This window comes from Homarus americanus, unplaced genomic scaffold (assembly GCF_018991925.1).
Source record: "Homarus americanus isolate GMGI-L3 unplaced genomic scaffold, GMGI_Hamer_2.0 scaffold50564, whole genome shotgun sequence".
Classification (NCBI taxonomy): domain Eukaryota; kingdom Metazoa; phylum Arthropoda; class Malacostraca; order Decapoda; family Nephropidae; genus Homarus; species Homarus americanus.
The window spans coordinates 4,998,587-5,016,788 of record NW_024715014.1 but is presented as its reverse complement, the minus strand read 5'-3'; the positions used below and the strand labels follow the sequence as shown (position 1 = coordinate 5,016,788).

Sequence of the window (18,202 nt, the reverse complement as noted above, 5' to 3'; positions counted from 1 at the left end):
GCCCGCAGATACTAGACTGAATACCATAGCCAGGAAAGTGAATCATTTGATCAATAAATATATACCCAAGACCAAACCCAGTGCCTCCAGGAATACAAGGAGACCGCTACACATAAACCATGCGGCGGTTGACAAAGTTAAGAAGAAAACTCAGGATTTCGAGACGACGAAGCCTGAGTAATGGATGACTCATTGAGCACCCCTGGAGGGATACAGACGCACATAACCCCGAGGAAAACCTGCAAACCTCTAGATATTTTCTCGTAACCTTTAACTAAATAATGCATCAATTCAGTAAATTTTAATTGTGCTTCTGAAGACTTGGAAGTCATGATGGTGTAACCCTCTCCAATAAGCCCTCGAGGTCCACATGATTTTCTCTACCATCTACAAGCTAGTGAACACTTACACTTGTTATATCTTAGAGTTTTATTTAGGCTATCTAAACCTGATTGTGTTGTCACTGGTGTTAACATGGGAGTGCAATTCAGAGGCAGTGGCCCCAGAGGTAAGATGCCAGTTGTATGTAGTCCTGTTGGTTGTGTTCTTCAGCCAGTGCTTCCCACAGATAAGTCAAAATGAGTTGATATTAGGGGTTTGTGAGTTGAGGATATTGTGGTATGCACAGGGGATGTTTTTTGTTTCCGAGTGTATCCAGATAAACACGCGCCACAAGAAGCCGTAAAGATGGAGGCCCTCAACCAATTATTCAACTTTGAAGATGGATTTTAAAACATAAGACATTTCCTAGACATATGAATTACTCGTTTGGCGTTAATCCGAACAAAATCTTTGAAGTACGTTATTGTGGTGAAGGGATTAACCGGCTCTTTAACCCCATGTTTTTATTGCCGTTTCTGGAATAGTTTTATCTCTTCTTTTCAAATCTTCAATCCAGACCTGCTGAAAATGAAAAATAAGTAAGCTACATCTTGTTTATTAATAATTTTCAGCAGATCTGGATATTAATTTTAATAAAAGAGATATAGATACCCTAGAAATGGTAATAAAACATCAGGAGATGGTTAAAGAAATATATTTCACATGTAGTTTCCCTCTGGGGTGCATGTAACCCAGTGGTGGGGTGACATCATATGTGATGTCACGGGTATCCTTGTAAAAGTGTCCAGGTTTTGAAGAAATACTGCATGTACACCTACAATATTAACTGTGTGGACCATACAGGGTACAAACCTTTCTAATATTATGTCCATAATATTTGCTTCCACACCCTGGTATTTCCCTGCCATGTTAGCTGTTGTCATAACCCTGGCCTGTGCAGTCTTCAACCCATCAGCCTTCAGTTTTCAGTAATCTCTGTAGCTAGCCCTTGTCCAATTTTCACATGACTCAATGAAACTTTTTAAACTGAATATTCACCGTCTGATATTCATACGGTGAACGGAAATAAAGTCACAGGAAAAAAGAGTCACATGACTTGTACACATATATATATGATGGCATTGCACGTAGGTTAGGTTAGGTTTTTCATAATTTTTGTCACATGTTCCAGTAGACCTCCTCTTGCTGCCCATGCCTAAGTTGCTTTTCAGTCTTCATAAAAGACAAGTTTATTACAGTGTCCCTCAACCTCCCTCTTTCCTTCTGTTTGGTCCCAACACACTACACCTTAGTTGTCACCTGAAGATTAGCCCCTCCAACATACTCCACTTGAGGTTTAACCATCATGACACTACCTGGGCAGATACTCTTCAGGTGATCCATAAATGCTAAAATTGTGAACGGTGTCAGTCTTGGAAGGCCAGGTCTCGGTCTCAGACTTAGTGGTCTCAACTTCATTGGCACCAGCCGCCTCGTCAGTGCCTGGACTACCCGTTAAGCTAATCCATTCTTCACTTGGATAAAAGGTACGAATCAATGTGTGTTGCTTCTATATGCACATCTCCCTTTTGAAACAAGGTAAAAAAAAAATTTGGAAATTAAATAATACCTACACCCGGTTTCTTGTAGCAGTAAATAAATTTGGAACAAAGAAAAGTTTAAACTTTATTATTTAAAATACATTCCAACAATGTTGATGATGATTCATGTTGTCTGTCCTAAACTTACTTCAGAATCTTTTGTGGTTAGAAATAAATGGATCTTCTTGGACAGTTCTGGACCAACTCTTCTTGAGGATGTAAGTGGACCAGCTCCCCTTCGTACAGGAATATCTGCAAGGAGAAGTGATGCTTCTTGTGGCATGAGGCACTTCCTGTAAGACTGTAAAGAAATTTATGATCATTAAGTATCTTTGTATTTTACCTTACATATGTGTTGATATGTAATACAAATTTGTCATTAATTCTAGAATTCCAACAATACAATTTATATACGTATTGTACAAGAACCTTCCTCCTCCTCCAACCAAACAAGAGACTTGGACATATAGTTACTTGGGGCCACTGTTTGATACATCAGACCACCAGTCAAACCAACCCTGCATGTCCTAGACAAAACAATAACTTTGGATACTTTAAATTCCTGGATCCAAATATTTTGGGGTTATGAACAATAAAAACTTAGCAAGGCAGAACCACGAGCTGGTTCTATTACTGTGTGACTTAAAATGAGATGCTGAGCACCAGTATATTGCTGGTGATAAATTATTGATGGGCCATGTTAGATTTAGAAAAATTGTCATAATGTATTGTTACTTACCACACTTATTGTCCCTCATAACAAAGGAAGGAAAGTGGGGGCAAAATTTTCCTTTTAAATGCTCAATCATATACTGTAATCTTAACTGACAGGGGAGGGGGGGAGAATCCTGGGGGTCTGGACTCCCCCTTTTCATCAGAAAATTCCACTATTTTATCTTTAATGCAGTACAGTACAGTCGGGATATATAGCAATTTTTTATGAAGATTTTTATATCGCGACTACCAAAATTATCGACATTTTCCAATATGTAGTGATAATTCTATTTATTTCGTGAGGGAAATCGGGCAGGAAATATTTCAAATGTACCGCCAGGGCAAACAAATGCATTATTTGCTCACCAGTCGCCACAGTGGCTGCTCACTCACGCATTCACGCTCGCCCGCACAGTCTTCCTGATTCAGCTCTTGAAAACAGGCAATGCCGTAAAGTTGCCATATCGAGTCCAATGATAAAGAATGAGGCAATGGAAATACAGACACGTCTAGGGTGGTGTTCCCGAGTCTAGTGTTCATTGGTGCTTTAGTTCATAAGAAAATAAACTCGTTCAGTCAAGTTTAGTCACTTTTATTGCCTTCCAGAACCTAACCCTATTTTCCCCATTGATTACATGTAATTATATATCGCGATTTAGCATATGGCGAACATCCTTTGACCCTACCTTGCGATATTTCCCGACCCTAATGTATTCTAATCAGGCATATTTGCATGGTAAAAAGTAATTACAATTGACCTCAGAATATCTCCTGATATCAAGTGCGCATGGGTTGAAAATGGCCTCAAAATGCCCATGATATTGGTCAGATTTCCTCCTAAAAATTCTGGGGGACTTACAGTGCCCCCCCCCCCCCCTGCCGGGATGGATCTCCTCAAGCAGTATCTTCCATGATGAAGAGAAATAGGAAGCAAAAAGGAATCGCCTGTTCCTCCTATGACCTCCTTCTGCCTTCAGATGTGAGACCTGAGGCTGCCTGTTCCATACCAGGATCAGGCTCATCATGAGAGAGTGACAACGAAGATACTTTTCTGAGTAGAATAAATTCACTTAGCTCTTTATAGTGTGTATTAAATTATTTTAGTGTCTACTTCCTGATGTTCAGATGCAGTGGTATATTTAACATGTAAACATATGTCACAGTTTAATGTCTACACAATAATACAGGCCCCTAGCGGTCCCTAATTTGCATTATTGGAAGACTACTGTACTTCTATGGTCTCATTCACTCACCTGCAGTAAAGCACAAGGAGAAGGATACTTGCTAGCAATAGCCTGTGCAACCTCAACACCAACATTGTTAAACTGCCGAAGCTGTTGGTGCCAGAGCTTTAGTAATCCAACTCCTGATTTATCAATCTTCACAGCATTTATACTGCTACCTTCTGCATACCATGAAAATGATGGTTCACCTTTTTCATGTCTGTGGAAAGATACAAAACACATCAAAACAGCAACATACAACTGTGAAAGCTTCCATTCTGTGTCAGTTTTACTCAACATATTACTACCTCACCCACAAGTTCAGTGAATAGCCATTGCTAAATGTACTCCATCATCCCATATCACATCCAAATTTTTAGCAATGATAATTATGCCTAATTATCTCCAAAAAAATCCAACTCCTTCAGTTACAGGTACCACAATGTCCCTCACCACCCCTATCATCATCACCACTATCTTTATTGTTACCAACTAAATCATAATTTTAGTGAAGCAGAGATGGATTAGCTTCAGCTAGAGCCGATATAAAACTATAGAATAAGATAAATGAAGGGCATGGGTGTGTATGTGTGAGAAGTGAACGTGTGTAGGTGGTCAGTAATAAGAGAGAGAGAGTATTGTACAGAAAACTTCAAGTAATGAATACACTGAAGACTCTTGATTATGAGCTCTGTTCAACTATTTCTTACAGTGTTCATTCGAAACCAATTTCCCCATTGTGTTTTGATATCAGAATATATACATTCCTAACATTATGGTGTTCTTCTTCTGGTAAGCAGTACTGTATATTAACACATCTATATCATCCATCAGCACTACCGTTAGTCAATACTCATATTCATATCCTTCCTATCTCTTTTTGATGAGTCTTCATTCGAATCAAACTGTTCCATTGTCTGTTCCACTCTGTGTGTTGGTGGGAGGGTCAGCATAATGATCTGGCGTCCAGGAAGGGTGCAACAGGCTATGCGCCCTTTACCGCGAGTGTATAACGAACTTCTAAACGGAACTGTACTTCTAACTTTCAGCTCCCAAGGTAAGCATTCTTACCAAGTTTCTGCCTTGCTGGAGTTTGGTATGATAGTGAAGGATTTTATTTTTTTTTTACTTATTAGATTTTTAGATTCCAGCCACAAGTTTTGTTCCTGGTAACCTGGACTTACTTGAAAGGTGCTTCAGCTACAGCTTTGGTAATCTGCAAGATGAAAGTGGCAACTCCACTGGCATCTGCCATTAACCTGTGATTAAGACCACACTCAAGCTGTGCAGTCACAAGAGCAGTCTCTATGTCAACTCTGAAAATCAAAAATGAAGTGAGATCATTTTGTACAAAAATCACAAGAGTGAAGTTATTATCAGACCAGTCATGCACTTATCTACAGTATACTATAATAATATGATCCTCAAGTTAATGAGAGAAAAAATGCTGATGGTAGTGCATATTATGCCCCTGCCTGGCTACACAAACCTTTAACCTATACCAAAATCTTGTTATGTGGAACAGGTGTATTATCCGTGTAAGCATCCAAATCATACTGTGACAGCTGACCGTGAGTACATGCACCACACTAAGCAGTGGATGTTTTCAGATGCAAGGTAAGCATGGTCTGGGCCTTATTTTTACACCAGGTGGTGGCAATACTCTTTTATTATGCCAACAAAGTCTTTGGAAATAACCAATGACTACCTGCACCCAAAAAATAATTGCTTTTGAAAAATCGTATTATAGTAACCCCCTTAGATGTAATGTTTGAATATGTAGTTGATGCCAAGCTGGTGGCCAGTATTCTCATGCCTTTCCTACCGTGGGATATACTTTGTTCTCCGTAGCCATGGCACCATTAGACACTTCTGATAGTGAAGATGAGTTTGAACATTACTCAGAAAGTGATAATAATCTTTCAGAAGACACTTTAGATGAATATGACCGTGATTATAATCCTGAAAAAGAGTTAGATAATAGTGAAGACATTAATAGTGGAAGCACTTCTGTTAAGCTATCAGTCAACAGAGGTTCACCACCTCCCTCCCCAGCCCCTCCATTCCTTGTTTTACGCTCTTATCAGATCCATTTGCAGACAAAAGATCAGACGCTTTTTTATAAGAACTCTACAGTACATCACTCACAAGGTAATAAACAAAACATTACTCTATGTAAGCTATAATTTTCACACTTATACTGTATACTCATCCATTTGCCAACTACGAACATTTTAGTATAATATATAGGCTGTAGATGAAAGCATACCATAATTTATTTTACTTATATTTTTTCATGGGAACTACATTTTGTTGGGTTAGTGATTGTAGATATATAAATAATTAACAATGAATAAACAGTGTGGGTACAGGGATAATTATAACACCCACCTCGCACTGTGTAGTCTGGAAGAGAAGTGCGGTATGAGGGAGGGATAAGTTTGTTTACACCGGTAAAGAAGAGTTTAAGTGATGTATTATCTGAACAAATTACAAGTCTCATAAGACGGCAAGTTCATCACGTCAGATGTAGGAAACCTTATACTATACATTCTAACTTTTGGTTACCTCAAGTCAAGAATCTCCCTTGTAGTTACTTCCATACTTTTACCTGCTCACACAAGTTGCAGTGCTGTTATGGAATTCACCTCCAGATTTCTGTTTTCTTCCTCTCATTGGTTTTGTAGTCCCTCCTAGCACAGCAGATCGGAAATTTTGCTGGCTGTGCGTCTTCTTATTTCTGAAGGAATAAATGTTGAGGATTAGGATCCAGCTATTGTGGGCTACTCCAATACTAAGAGTCAGGGGATCAACAAGTGCCCAGCTGCCCTGCATCCTAGATGAAATACATAAAAAATCTACCATATACAGTATAGTTCAACCCCTGATTTTTTGGTAAAAAAGCCTGAGTTTCTCATATATCTCTTGTAAAATTGAACCCTAGCTTTTGAGAAATACCAGACATACAGATTCACACTAACATGTCCTGGCCGCAACCACCACCACAACAGCTGACGCTATGAACAGTGTTACCGATTCTGAAAATGAATTCTTTTCAGTTACCAACTCCTCTGAGGAATAAGATGAAGTAATATAAAGTATCTAGTTTGCCATACAGGATGACTTCCTCCCTCAACTTTACCTCCTATCTCTAGCTGTTATTGATATGGCGAGCAGGCGTACCAACTTATGATGATGCACTGGGGATCACATCAAAGCATTTCGTCTAGCATTTCAAACTGTAGCGATGGAAAATCTAATGATTCTTTTTTGGGGGGCTGGACCTAACAATTTTCTAAGGGAATAAGTCGGTAGTCTTCTTAGCTTTCTTGGTCATTTTCAAATGAACTGAGAAAGGCAAAAAAATTCAAATATATATATATATATATATATATGTATATATATATATATATATATATATATATATATATATATATATATATATATATATATATATATATATATATATATATATATATATATATATATATATATATATATATATATATATATATATATATATATATATATATATATATATATATATATATATATATATATATATATATATATATATATATATATATATATATATATATATATATATATATATATATATATATATATATATATATATATATATATATATATATACTGTACTAACCTTAAGTAAACTTCAACACCACAAACAACAAGTGTTAAATTGGCATTGTTAAATGACCTTTTCCACTTGCGGGACTGGTGGCATAAGCCTTCCACTCCATCTTCGTACACTTGTTTTTTAACTACCTCAACAAAATCATTTACAGCCATTATAACTACCGCTTCTTCTGCTGGTGTTTCCTGTAAGGGGAAAATAGAAAATCTGATACATACAAAACACATTAGTGAATTAAGTAGTTAAAATGCATTTATGGAGCCAATGAAGAACAAACTTCATGGCTCATATTAAAGTATACAAAGTCATATACTGCAGGTCTTGATCTACTGTCAGGTTCTTATAATGTATTTATTAAGATTCTTTATTCAATGATACCATTATTTCCTATGCTTTAAGATAAGAGGTTATACTGCTTATTGGTCACTACAGTATAGTACTGTACTCTGTCCATTTCTATGGCTTTGTACTTCAACTGTAGGTGTTTTGAGGTAAAGTTTGAATGGCCCAGAAACATATCCTAAATCATGGTCGTGCCAAGGAAAATATCCCCTGCAGGAATGGTAAACTGTGCAATAAAATGTATAGTTTATTCAGGCAGTTAACTACTGTACACAGCAACCCCTAGTTTTATGGGTTGGTTAACCCTGCCAGCAGATTCTAGATTTGCATCAAGCTTTGTGTCCAATAGGGAACAACAATCAGTGCTGGCATACAGTACTAGGGTGGCAGCAAGTTACTGTATATTCCAACAAGAGTTCAAGTTCAACCTATCAAAAAGGATCACGCTTGTTGCTCAATGCAGTACATTTATAATATATATATTAAACTTTAAATAGCATTTTGGAAAATAAATCTAAGTAAAGAGCAAAATAAACAAACCTGTCGAGTGACTGGGTCAACCCTCACTATTGTTGCAGCAGCAGCAACAGCAGAATCAACAATGCGGTAGCGAATGCCTCCAGTCTGTAGTTGGCTTATTACTTGGCTTCCTTCTGCAAGCTCCAGCAGCTGACGGTCCAGCTGGACTATTACGTGCTTATTACACAAAACAGAAATATAACTTTAAAATTAGAATTTGTATAATTTTAAAATGATTTACTGTAGAATACAGTGCAGTATTTTAAGAAAGGAGTAAAGAACAGGATGCTCATATTAGAAGAAACACTCAAATTCTTATTCAAGTTTCAAAAAAATTAGGAAATGATTCTGAAATTGTATTTATAACAAGCATGGCATGGATTGGGTGACTTGTCCAACTGGGCTGCATTCACTATCATGAGAAAAACTAGTACAGTACAGTACAGTATATATATATATATATATATATATATCTTGATAAAATCACACGGGAAAAGGGAAACAACGGAGCACCTTAGCTTTCGTCTTCATTCAAGACATCTTCAGAGGCAACTTCAGTTGCCTCTGAAGATGTCTTGAATAAAGAAAAGCTAAGGTGCTCCGTTGTTTTCCCTGATTTTATCAAGATTTATCTTATCCATGTTTTCATTGTGGATCTACATGATATATATATATATATATATATATATATATATATATATATATATATATATATATATATATATATATATATATATATATATATATATATATATATATATATATATATATATAATTACTTCAAAGTTCTCCATGACATAATATTGCCATTTAAATCAGTTCATATTCTTATTTTTATTTAATAAATTCTTTTAAACAAAGAAAGGTAACATTTACACCAAAGACTTAACATTCACTGAAAGATACAGTATAATGCAAGACAAATTTAAATGAATTATTGAGAACTGTTCACTGATACTAAAGTAGTTCTTACCTTTATACATTCTCCTGGCTTCATGGCATGTTTATAGGCTTTCTCTGCATCTCTTTGAGCCTTGGCTTCGGCTTTCTCAACAGCTCGTCTCTGTTTGGCGGCTTCTCGCTGCTTTCGGTTGTCTTTTTTCTGTTCCCTAACAATTTCTGACCGAAATTTTTTTTGAGGATGGCAAAAAAAATTTTCCTCTCTCTGTCAATGACAATGAAAATAATAATGTTGACTATATAATAATACTGTAATAATAATAATAATAATAATAATAATAATAATAATAATAATAATAACAGAAGCTGCTGTGATGCACTTTGATGTGTAATGATTGTTAACCATGAGAGGATTGATCCAAAAATCCCAGGTTTTATAACTAAAGCAATGGATTAGGTGATGCATATACTTACATCAACATGCATATGGATTAATCCCCCAAGTTTCCAGGAACTCTCTCCTTGTGCAATTGGGATATACTGTACAGTGCTTCATAATTCAATAAAACTAGAATTATGATCTGCCCTGCTTCAACTACAGCCCCAACAGAGAAGGACATAACATTGATGAAACAGCTACCCAAAAGTGAGAGCTTTTATTCTACACCATCACATCACTGTACATGCACCATGCAACCCATGAAGGCTATACAACAGGCCTTAGGTTCAAGTGACCCTTAGTTTCCAACCCCCTTAACATTCTTAGTCAACTGATTATCATAAAGTGGGAAGGATTGAGGCATGAACCCCACATAATAGCATGACTTGCACCTTACATCCTAGGAAAAAGGGTAAAGAGCACCACAGGTTTACAAGTGCCACACATGCCAGCTACATGAGAGGAACATGAAGGTATCCTGAGAGGTGCACTCTCTTTGATTCCCAAACCCTCCTTCACCCATGGAGGACTGAATCCAGAGACAAGCCTCTTCAAATCCTAAGAAAACTTTAATCCTTCAGTGTTATATTATACATATTAAGGTTGCACAAATGGTCTGAAAAATGGCAGATGAAATTTAATGTGGACAAATGTAAAGTACTTAGTTTAGGAGATGTAAACAGAGAAACCAGATACCAGATGAACAATGATGTTATAGAGAAATCCAACTGTGAGAAAGATTTAGGAGTAATGATAAGTAGGAATCTTAAACCAAGTAAACAATGTGTATTTGTTCGAAACAAGGCTAACAAAGTACTAGGGTTCATACAAAGGAGTGTTAGTTACAAGGCTAGCGAGGTCATCCTAAAGCTATATCTTGTACTTGTGAGACCTCATTTGGATTACGCAGTTCAATTCTGGTCACCGTACTACAGATTGGATATAGAATCCCTAGAAAGAATTCAGAGGAGAATGACAAGACTAATCCCGGGCATTTAAGAGCCTTGAGTACAGAGACAGGTTAAAGCATCTTAATTTGCACTCTCTTGAGAGACGTAGAGCGAGGGGCGATATGATCAAGGTGCATAAATGGAAGTCAGGGCTAAACAAAGGTGACATTACAAAGGTACTCAAACTATCCAACCAGGAGTAAACTCATAACAATGGTTTTAAATTATACAAATTTATATTTAGCTGCAAAATAGGTAAACATTGATTTGGAAATAGTAGTGGATGAGTGGAACAACTTACCAAACATCATCATTTACTCGAATACGCTGGATAGCTTCAAACATAGGTTGGATGGATATATGAGCGATAGGGGTTGGGTCTAAATGGGGCTGCCCAGTATGGGCCAATAGGGCCGCTGCAGTTTCCTCCATTCTTATGTTATTAACTGTGAACTACTGTACTTCTCCCAGACTAAGGGAATGAAAGGATCCCTATCCAATTCCAAGCCCAAAAAATCTTTCAAGCCCAAGAGTCAGCTTTGTTGACAACATCAGAGATTGATTCACATTAGTGAATGCCCAAGAGAAACAAAAAGTCTCTCATAGGTCTGTACCAAGGCCAAAGGGAGGGACTTGTGAACCCTTCCCTGCATCTTTCTTGGAGCCAGGATTCCAAAACTTTTTTTTAAAAAGATCCCAAAATGCCCAAGAATCAGATCTGGTTTGTTGGACAAACATACCAATCTCATCTTGCAACAGAAGAAGAGCTGGAAAGTGTAACCAATTCCTTCCATGACAAGTCTATCAAAACTGCTCCTTGGACAATGAATGCTCATATGCTGAAGAGTTAGCATCTGAAAAAAAGATGTTTCTGCACCTAATGGTGATACTCAAAATTAATTCAGCATCTTAATATCTATTACAATACTTCCAAAATGACTAATTCTAATTGTTAGTGGACACCAAAGATCCCCCTCACAGACAAATACAGAGTTATTCTAAATATAAGCATAGTAATATGACCAAAGGATAACCTCTTTCCCCCCACCGCAAGGAAATTGAGCCAAATATAAACATAGTCCTTAAATGGAGTCTTCCAAAGGAAAGAAGATATTATTTTTCTACATTTTTCATGTTGATGCTATTTAAGTTATATACAAGAAATGTATTCTTTGTCAATCTCCGATCATAAATCTTAGATAATAATTGTAATTTAAAGTGTTACCAGATCATCTGCCTCACATCATGCAGGTTAGTTAGGATGAGCTTCTACTGTCGACTGTATACATTTAGGTTAAGGAAATTAACCTTTACGAAGTTCGAAGGTTATAACCACTAAATTCGGAGTACTGTACAAAACAAAAATTTTCAAAATTTTAATATAACAATTAGCAAAGAGAAAAACCATCAAAATAAAATACTACGTTGTTTTCATGGCACTAATGTTTACCAACAATCATGGATATGTGGCATATCCACACTGCTAGTCTTGTTTACATCTGAGAGTGAGTAATTTGTGAGCCTTACACCCTCTCAGTGTGACAGCAGAGTATCTTAGTAAAGTGTATTACCCTTTATCAGATGATTTATAGGGGGAGGCAGGCAACAGTACTGCCTCCCCTCCTCCCTCCCAGTAACATCCATTGCAAGGTCTCAGAGTCACTACCACCACAGGCAGTAGTCAACATCATTTCTGGTGAGTTAAATTCAAGTCTTCTATTTATTATCATCATAGTAGCATTGTATCTTAAAATATCAAATTTTCCATTTAACATGTGTCTAAAAGGTTTATTTTCATTTATAATTATTACTTATTATGAATTTTTGGCTAAATTATTTCTGTAGGAACACATTTGCAAATACTGTACATAATGGGTTTTAATGGAAAATTTGTTTTGCATTACAGAATTTCATGTTACAGAAAATTTCTCAAGAATGCATCCTTTTTGTAACGTGGGGGATGCCTGTATTTACTTAATGCTGGAAGGAGACAAATGGAGCTAGTTGAAATATCAGCATAAATGAATTCCAAGCCCCAAAAACTCAGATTTTTGTTTGAGACAACAATTCAAATTTCTAATTACCGTATCTACATTTCCATCAGTTGTAACTCTGGAGCTGGAGGTCAAGAACGTGAATTCATGGATAACTGGTAGTTCCTCCTCGAAATCATCAGGTACTACCGAGTCTGCAAAGTACCTGGTATGTTAGGGAGCTGCTGCCTTTATTGATGACAAGAGGTACGTTCTTCAAGTGAAAGGAAGAATGTATGCTGCTAGTGTGAGAAGTGTGATGTTGAATGGCAGTGAAACATGCACAGTTAAAGAGGATGACATAAGTAGACTTGGGCGAGTTGAAATGAGTATGGTAAGGTGGATGTGTAATGGGACACTGTTCGGACTTAAGAGGGTGGCTAGGTATTGAGAATATTGACATAAGTTCTGCATAGAGCCAGGCTGAGATGGTCTGGGCATGTGGAGAGAATGGATGAGACCAATTGGGTCAAGAGGTGCATGAGTTTAAATGTGGATGGGAGGAGAGCCAAGGGCAGAACAAGAATGACATGGGGAGAGACTGCAAAAGACAGTGTAGCATGGAGGGCTGCCATCAGGTAACAGTGGCTAACCCACACACATTGTAAAACATTGATGATGATGAATCTTATAAAAAAGAACAAGCTACTGGGAGAATACAAACTTATTAAATGGCAATGACCCAAATGCTTCAAAGGTGAATGGTGGTTTACATTTCCCAAGACCCTTTATAAAAGCTTCTGGTTATAAGGGGAAAGTATGGATAATCTGTTGATTAATCCCCAATTGCAGCTGTACAGGGGATAAACTGGATATTGACTGACGCTTTAAGACTTAGGTGACAAAATAACAAAGATCTCCTAACATGGTGATCCAATTCCAAAACTTTAAAAGAATTCCTTCTGAACAAGAACAAGGTTTTACAACAAATAATTTTTTTTCTTTTCTAGAACAAAAATTTGGTACTATAATAACATACTTGTTGTTCGTTTTAACTTTGTGTTAATGACAAGAGGTTCATCATTCTCGATCCCTTTCTTATTTTCCTCATTAAAATCACTCTCCCCATCACTGCTTAATGTGTAAAAAGTTGGCTTGGTGTGAAGAGGTTGTACCAACAATGGCTTCAAGCGGGTTTCCAGATCAGGCAAGCTGAAAGATAATTATATTTATCAAAGAAGAGCGGTAAATACAGCATCATCATCAAAATGGGTTACAGTACCGTATACAGACTTATTGAATTTGTCTCCAGGTACCATCAAATTGACAAGCAGTACAGTACAGTAGTACTGTACATACAGTAATTATATTCCAACCAAATTTTCAAAGTAATTTGGTAATACAGTATCGTATTTTATTTCAATTTCATGTACCATCATACAGTATTTAAATCTGTTGGGAAGGTGGCAGTCATATACAATAGCTATACTGTATATTCTTCATAGTTCAAATGCTAACAAAGATGTTTATATTCCCATTACTCCATCTTGTATATCTTCTGCTGTGGTCTTGGTGAGTTAACCCACGAAGTACAGCAGTTTTGCTGCCCAAATGCAACAGCCGAGATGCGCATATTGACAAGTATTAATAAAATAAATTATCTCACTTATTCCATAAGTATTTGGTATCATTGTAATCATCCGAAATTGTATATTAATAATATATTAATAACTTTTGAGCACAATAGCTATCTACTAAAAAAAATTAAGTAAGGAATCCAAGTAAATTTTTTTGTGCAAGCCATTTTCTGCATTCAAGCTGCTTAGTTCTATGAACTTACACAGTAGTGTAATTTAGTTGAGAAAGAACTCAAATGGCGTGCTGAATAAGTGTGCATCATACTGCATAAATAGTGCTATACTCATGCTACTCACCATCAACCATAAGTGAAATACCTCATGTAAATAAGAGAGTACAGTACTACCCTGTAACCAATTACATACATTATGTGCAAGAAGCATGTTGTACATGTGCCAGGTCCTTCACTTTCACTTTGTTTCATTTTTCTCATCCAATCCATAATTTTCTTCATCACTCAATATTTCAAATTCACCTTCACTTATATCTCAATTAATAGTATTTTTTTCAGTAGCCATATTTCAATTGATATCAATGATAATCATCAGTAAGAAAGTTAATTTAGGAAATTCATATAAGCAAATTTTTGTATCTCGAACATTTGTTAAGCAAGGGAGAAGGTACAGAAAAGGGCCTGCAGAATCATGCTCGGCGCAGAATACTCCGGCTACACCAACGCTCTCTCCACCCTGGAAATGCCATCCCTCAGTGACCTCCACTACCAAGCACTGGAAAGGTTTGGCAGCCAATTAATGCACCACCCTCGTCATCGCCACCTCCTGCCACCGGCAGCCCCCCGCCCAACTCGCGCAGTCTACCACTACAACAAAATTCAGCCCAAAAGAGCCCGCATCGATAGATATAAGAATAGCACCATCCCATCTGTTGTTAAAATAATAAACAACTCCTGATTTATGTACTGTACAGCCCTGTAAATGTATTCAATGCATGTAATATCATTATGTCTAAATCAAATGTAAGTCTGTATATTTTCAGCCACCGGCTGCAACTCTATTAATAAACCGTTTATTATTATTATTATTATATTATTATTATTTTATTGGATACCTATATACAGACCAGAGTTCTGTAATGGATGAGTTCTTCATATTTGTTTTATATCGAAAAACTTTTTATACCAAACTGGCAACTCACAATTATTTTGCTATAGAGCTGTAATACTGTAATCTTGTTAAAGCTAAAGGAATTTATGTAATATAATATCCAAGTTGTTTCCATTATGCAATTTTAAACAATCTATTAACACCATAAGTTCACAAGAACTAACCTGTCATCAGAGTCATCATGTGATGAAGAGAGTGTGTGAAGAGAAGCTGCCATGTCACTAAGTTACTTTGCATCCACTAGTCCTGTATTTCAACCTGGAAAAAAAGTTATTTAGTATTATAATGCCAAAGCCACCAATTAAAACTTAAATCTCTCATATCCACAATTCCCTGGACCAAGGTCATGCCAGATCCTAAAATAAGCAAGCTTGTTGAGAGTACAGGATGGTACAGTCTAACTGACCTCACCAATTTTAACACCTAAATAAAGTTTTATGTTCTTACTTTTATAAACATTTAAAACAAACATATTGTATCTCAGAGACCAAGTGGGATGACAGTACAGTACAATAATGTACTCCAAATGGGGAAGCACCTCACTTTTGAAGAGCTTAACTAGGGACGGACAATATATGTGAATGACCTTGGCGTAAGTCTAACTAATTTATTTGCTTGATATACCTTATTCTCACGATGGTCCAGGTATTAATAGGTTCCATTTTTGCCACAATTTACACTGCAATTTCCTTCATCTTTCATGCCCCGTCCACTACAGGCGATTTATGATCATACATAGAGAAAACGAAAAAATAAAAATAAATATAATTAAAGGAAAAAGTTGTTGTATTGTTTTTATTAATTAATATCAACTGTGGAAAGGGTAGACAAAAGTGGAGGAGACCGTTATTACCGGAAGAACTCTCTGGAATTGCACCCAATTTTCAGATGTTGTTTGGATGATACTGAGTAATAAAATCAAAGCAACAACATTGTAGTTTCTTTTCTTTTTAGCCTATCCCTTGATCATAAATTACTTAATGGTGGGTAGGGCAAAAAAGAGGGAAATAATGAGGTAAAAATAATGTGAACGCTCATCAAATGGGAGTAATTTCACGTCTCTATATGAGATATTTAACATTTTATTAAGTATGATAATTTACCTTTCACTTGTTGCCACTAAACGAATCTCGTGAATTTAATAGTTTCAATCTGGTATTTGGGCAATTCTATGACACTTTTCTTCAATGGCATTTCTGGTATTAATTATGTATGAGAGATATTGAACATTTTATTATATATGTTCATACGTAGCGGAACACACCCAGAACATAGAATTAATGTGGAGCCCCTCCGGTTAGGTTAGGTTTGGTTAGATTCAAAACTTTTTCCACATCAAAAACCATAGGAAAAACATTGTTTCAACTTTGATTGCACATAGTGGCAGCAAGTACCAGATTTTTGCCCCTGGATTTGGGGAATTTTAGACTACACCGTTTGGAAACACAGGCTAACCATCTGTTCAACTATTTCCATATCTTGAGCTATTCTAAATGAACTTAACAATATACTGTGCCTTATTTTCAGTATTACTTTAGTTTCACTCACCCGGGCCAAGCCCCCCACCAGAAATGGGGGGGTCCGGGATGGCAAAGCCCACCCAGTTAGGTTAGATATAGTTCCTGGGTTCTGTGGCTAGATTAGGTTGGTTAGGTTAGGTTACATTACATTGGTTAGGGGTATTATTATCGTTTTGGTCACCCAACGAATTACAGGATTTAAAGTTTAGGTTAGGTTAGGTTTTTGGTGTTTTGAACATATAATCCAAATAGGTGGATGACCGAAACGATAATTTTACCTTATTTTCTCCCGTACAGTTAATCAGTATTATGGTTACTGAATAGACATACAGTAGGATCAACAGTGAACATAATGCGAATAGTAGCTATTGTGAATAGAAATACTGAGAGTATGGCAGTAGACGAGGGATGTTACTAAGAGTGGAACCCAAAGAATTGCACTTCCTTATTTTCATTATATGACAAGCTTACGTGTAGGCTTTTCCTTCACTTGGACAAACTTTACAATGTCGAGCTTTTAAATGTGTTCTAGTGACGTTATAGGTGTTGACTGGTGACCGAGGGAGAGTGTTTGGGTCTAGGACAAGGGCTCGTTTAAACACAGTATCACCATAGACGTTTTTCTTTGATTAGAATATATATGTTTAGGGGTAACTATATTTTAGTATATAGAAGCAAACGAAACAATATTCATTATTCAAATCTGGTTGCTGATGGTTGAGGATTGTATACAAATGTTATAACACATACGTTGCATACAATTTTTTTTGTTCAGTAAAATATACAAAAATATAAATATACTGTACTCTTCTTTATTCATCAGAATAACGTAATCACAGTATCCATGCGATGATATCGTAAAATGAGGAATAACAAGGCACGGTACTTATCATTAGTATTCTTAAACAGTAAGTCAGCAGCAGGAAGGTGGATGACCCTTCCTTTACCCACATCATGATGGATAACCCGTCCTTCATTGTGAGAGGTTGAAATCAAGCAACTAGACCGTCCCTCGTAACGATCTTCAAGAGTGAGGTGCTTCCCCGCCTAGAGTACTGTCACCCTGTCTGGTCCCAGTGATATGCTAGGGACTGTCATTTGATTGAAAATGTCCAAAGGAGGGCCACCAGACTGGTGCCCGTACTCCGGCACCTCAGCTACCCAGAGAGATTAGAGCGCCTGCAATTGCCTAGCTTATACTACAGACGGGCAAGGGGAGGGGGACCTAACTGAGGTGTATAAACATCTCAAAGGGCACTACTCAGACGAGTGTCCATGCC

At 36.8% G+C, this 18,202-nt stretch overlaps 1 protein-coding gene across 3 annotated transcripts; it reads right to left on the bottom strand.

Annotated features, from left to right (window-relative positions):
• Positions 1–1,994: 1,994 nt before the first annotated feature.
• Positions 1,995–17,534, bottom strand: LOC121853926 (crossover junction endonuclease EME1-like). 3 transcript variants are annotated; one of them, XM_042348331.1, is made up of 11 exons: positions 17,394–17,534; positions 15,567–15,660; positions 13,680–13,852; positions 12,752–12,855; positions 9,352–9,543; positions 8,400–8,555; positions 7,524–7,702; positions 6,471–6,599; positions 5,044–5,175; positions 3,890–4,079; positions 1,995–2,223 (listed from the first exon to the last, which is right to left on the bottom strand). In XM_042348331.1, exons 2-11 carry the CDS (start codon positions 15,617–15,619, stop codon positions 2,047–2,049), a joined length of 1,485 nt encoding a protein of 494 aa, XP_042204265.1. In that variant the 5' UTR covers positions 15,620–15,660; positions 17,394–17,534; the 3' UTR covers positions 1,995–2,046. The 3 variants fall into 3 exon arrangements, with proteins under 3 accessions (XP_042204265.1, XP_042204275.1, XP_042204280.1); XM_042348341.1 differs by having other exon boundaries at positions 17,428–17,516; XM_042348346.1 differs by lacking the exon at positions 17,394–17,534 and adding an exon at positions 16,027–17,348.
• Between the last annotated feature and the right edge of the window lie 668 nt (positions 17,535–18,202).

What these genes read in the sequence shown, in the direction of transcription:
- LOC121853926 (XM_042348331.1), bottom strand. Translation starts at nt 15,619, where the DNA reads ATGGCAGCTTCTCTTCACACACTCTCTTCATCACATGATGACTCTGAT. An exon ending in AAAGTTAAAACGAACAACAA is followed by an intron (nt 12,856 to 13,679) that starts GTATGTTATTAT and finishes GGTACTTTGCAG; the next exon opens with ACTCGGTAGTACCTGATGAT. An exon ending in AGCCAGGAGAATGTATAAAG is followed by an intron (nt 8,556 to 9,351) that starts GTAAGAACTACT and finishes TTGTGTAATAAG; the next exon opens with CACGTAATAGTCCAGCTGGA.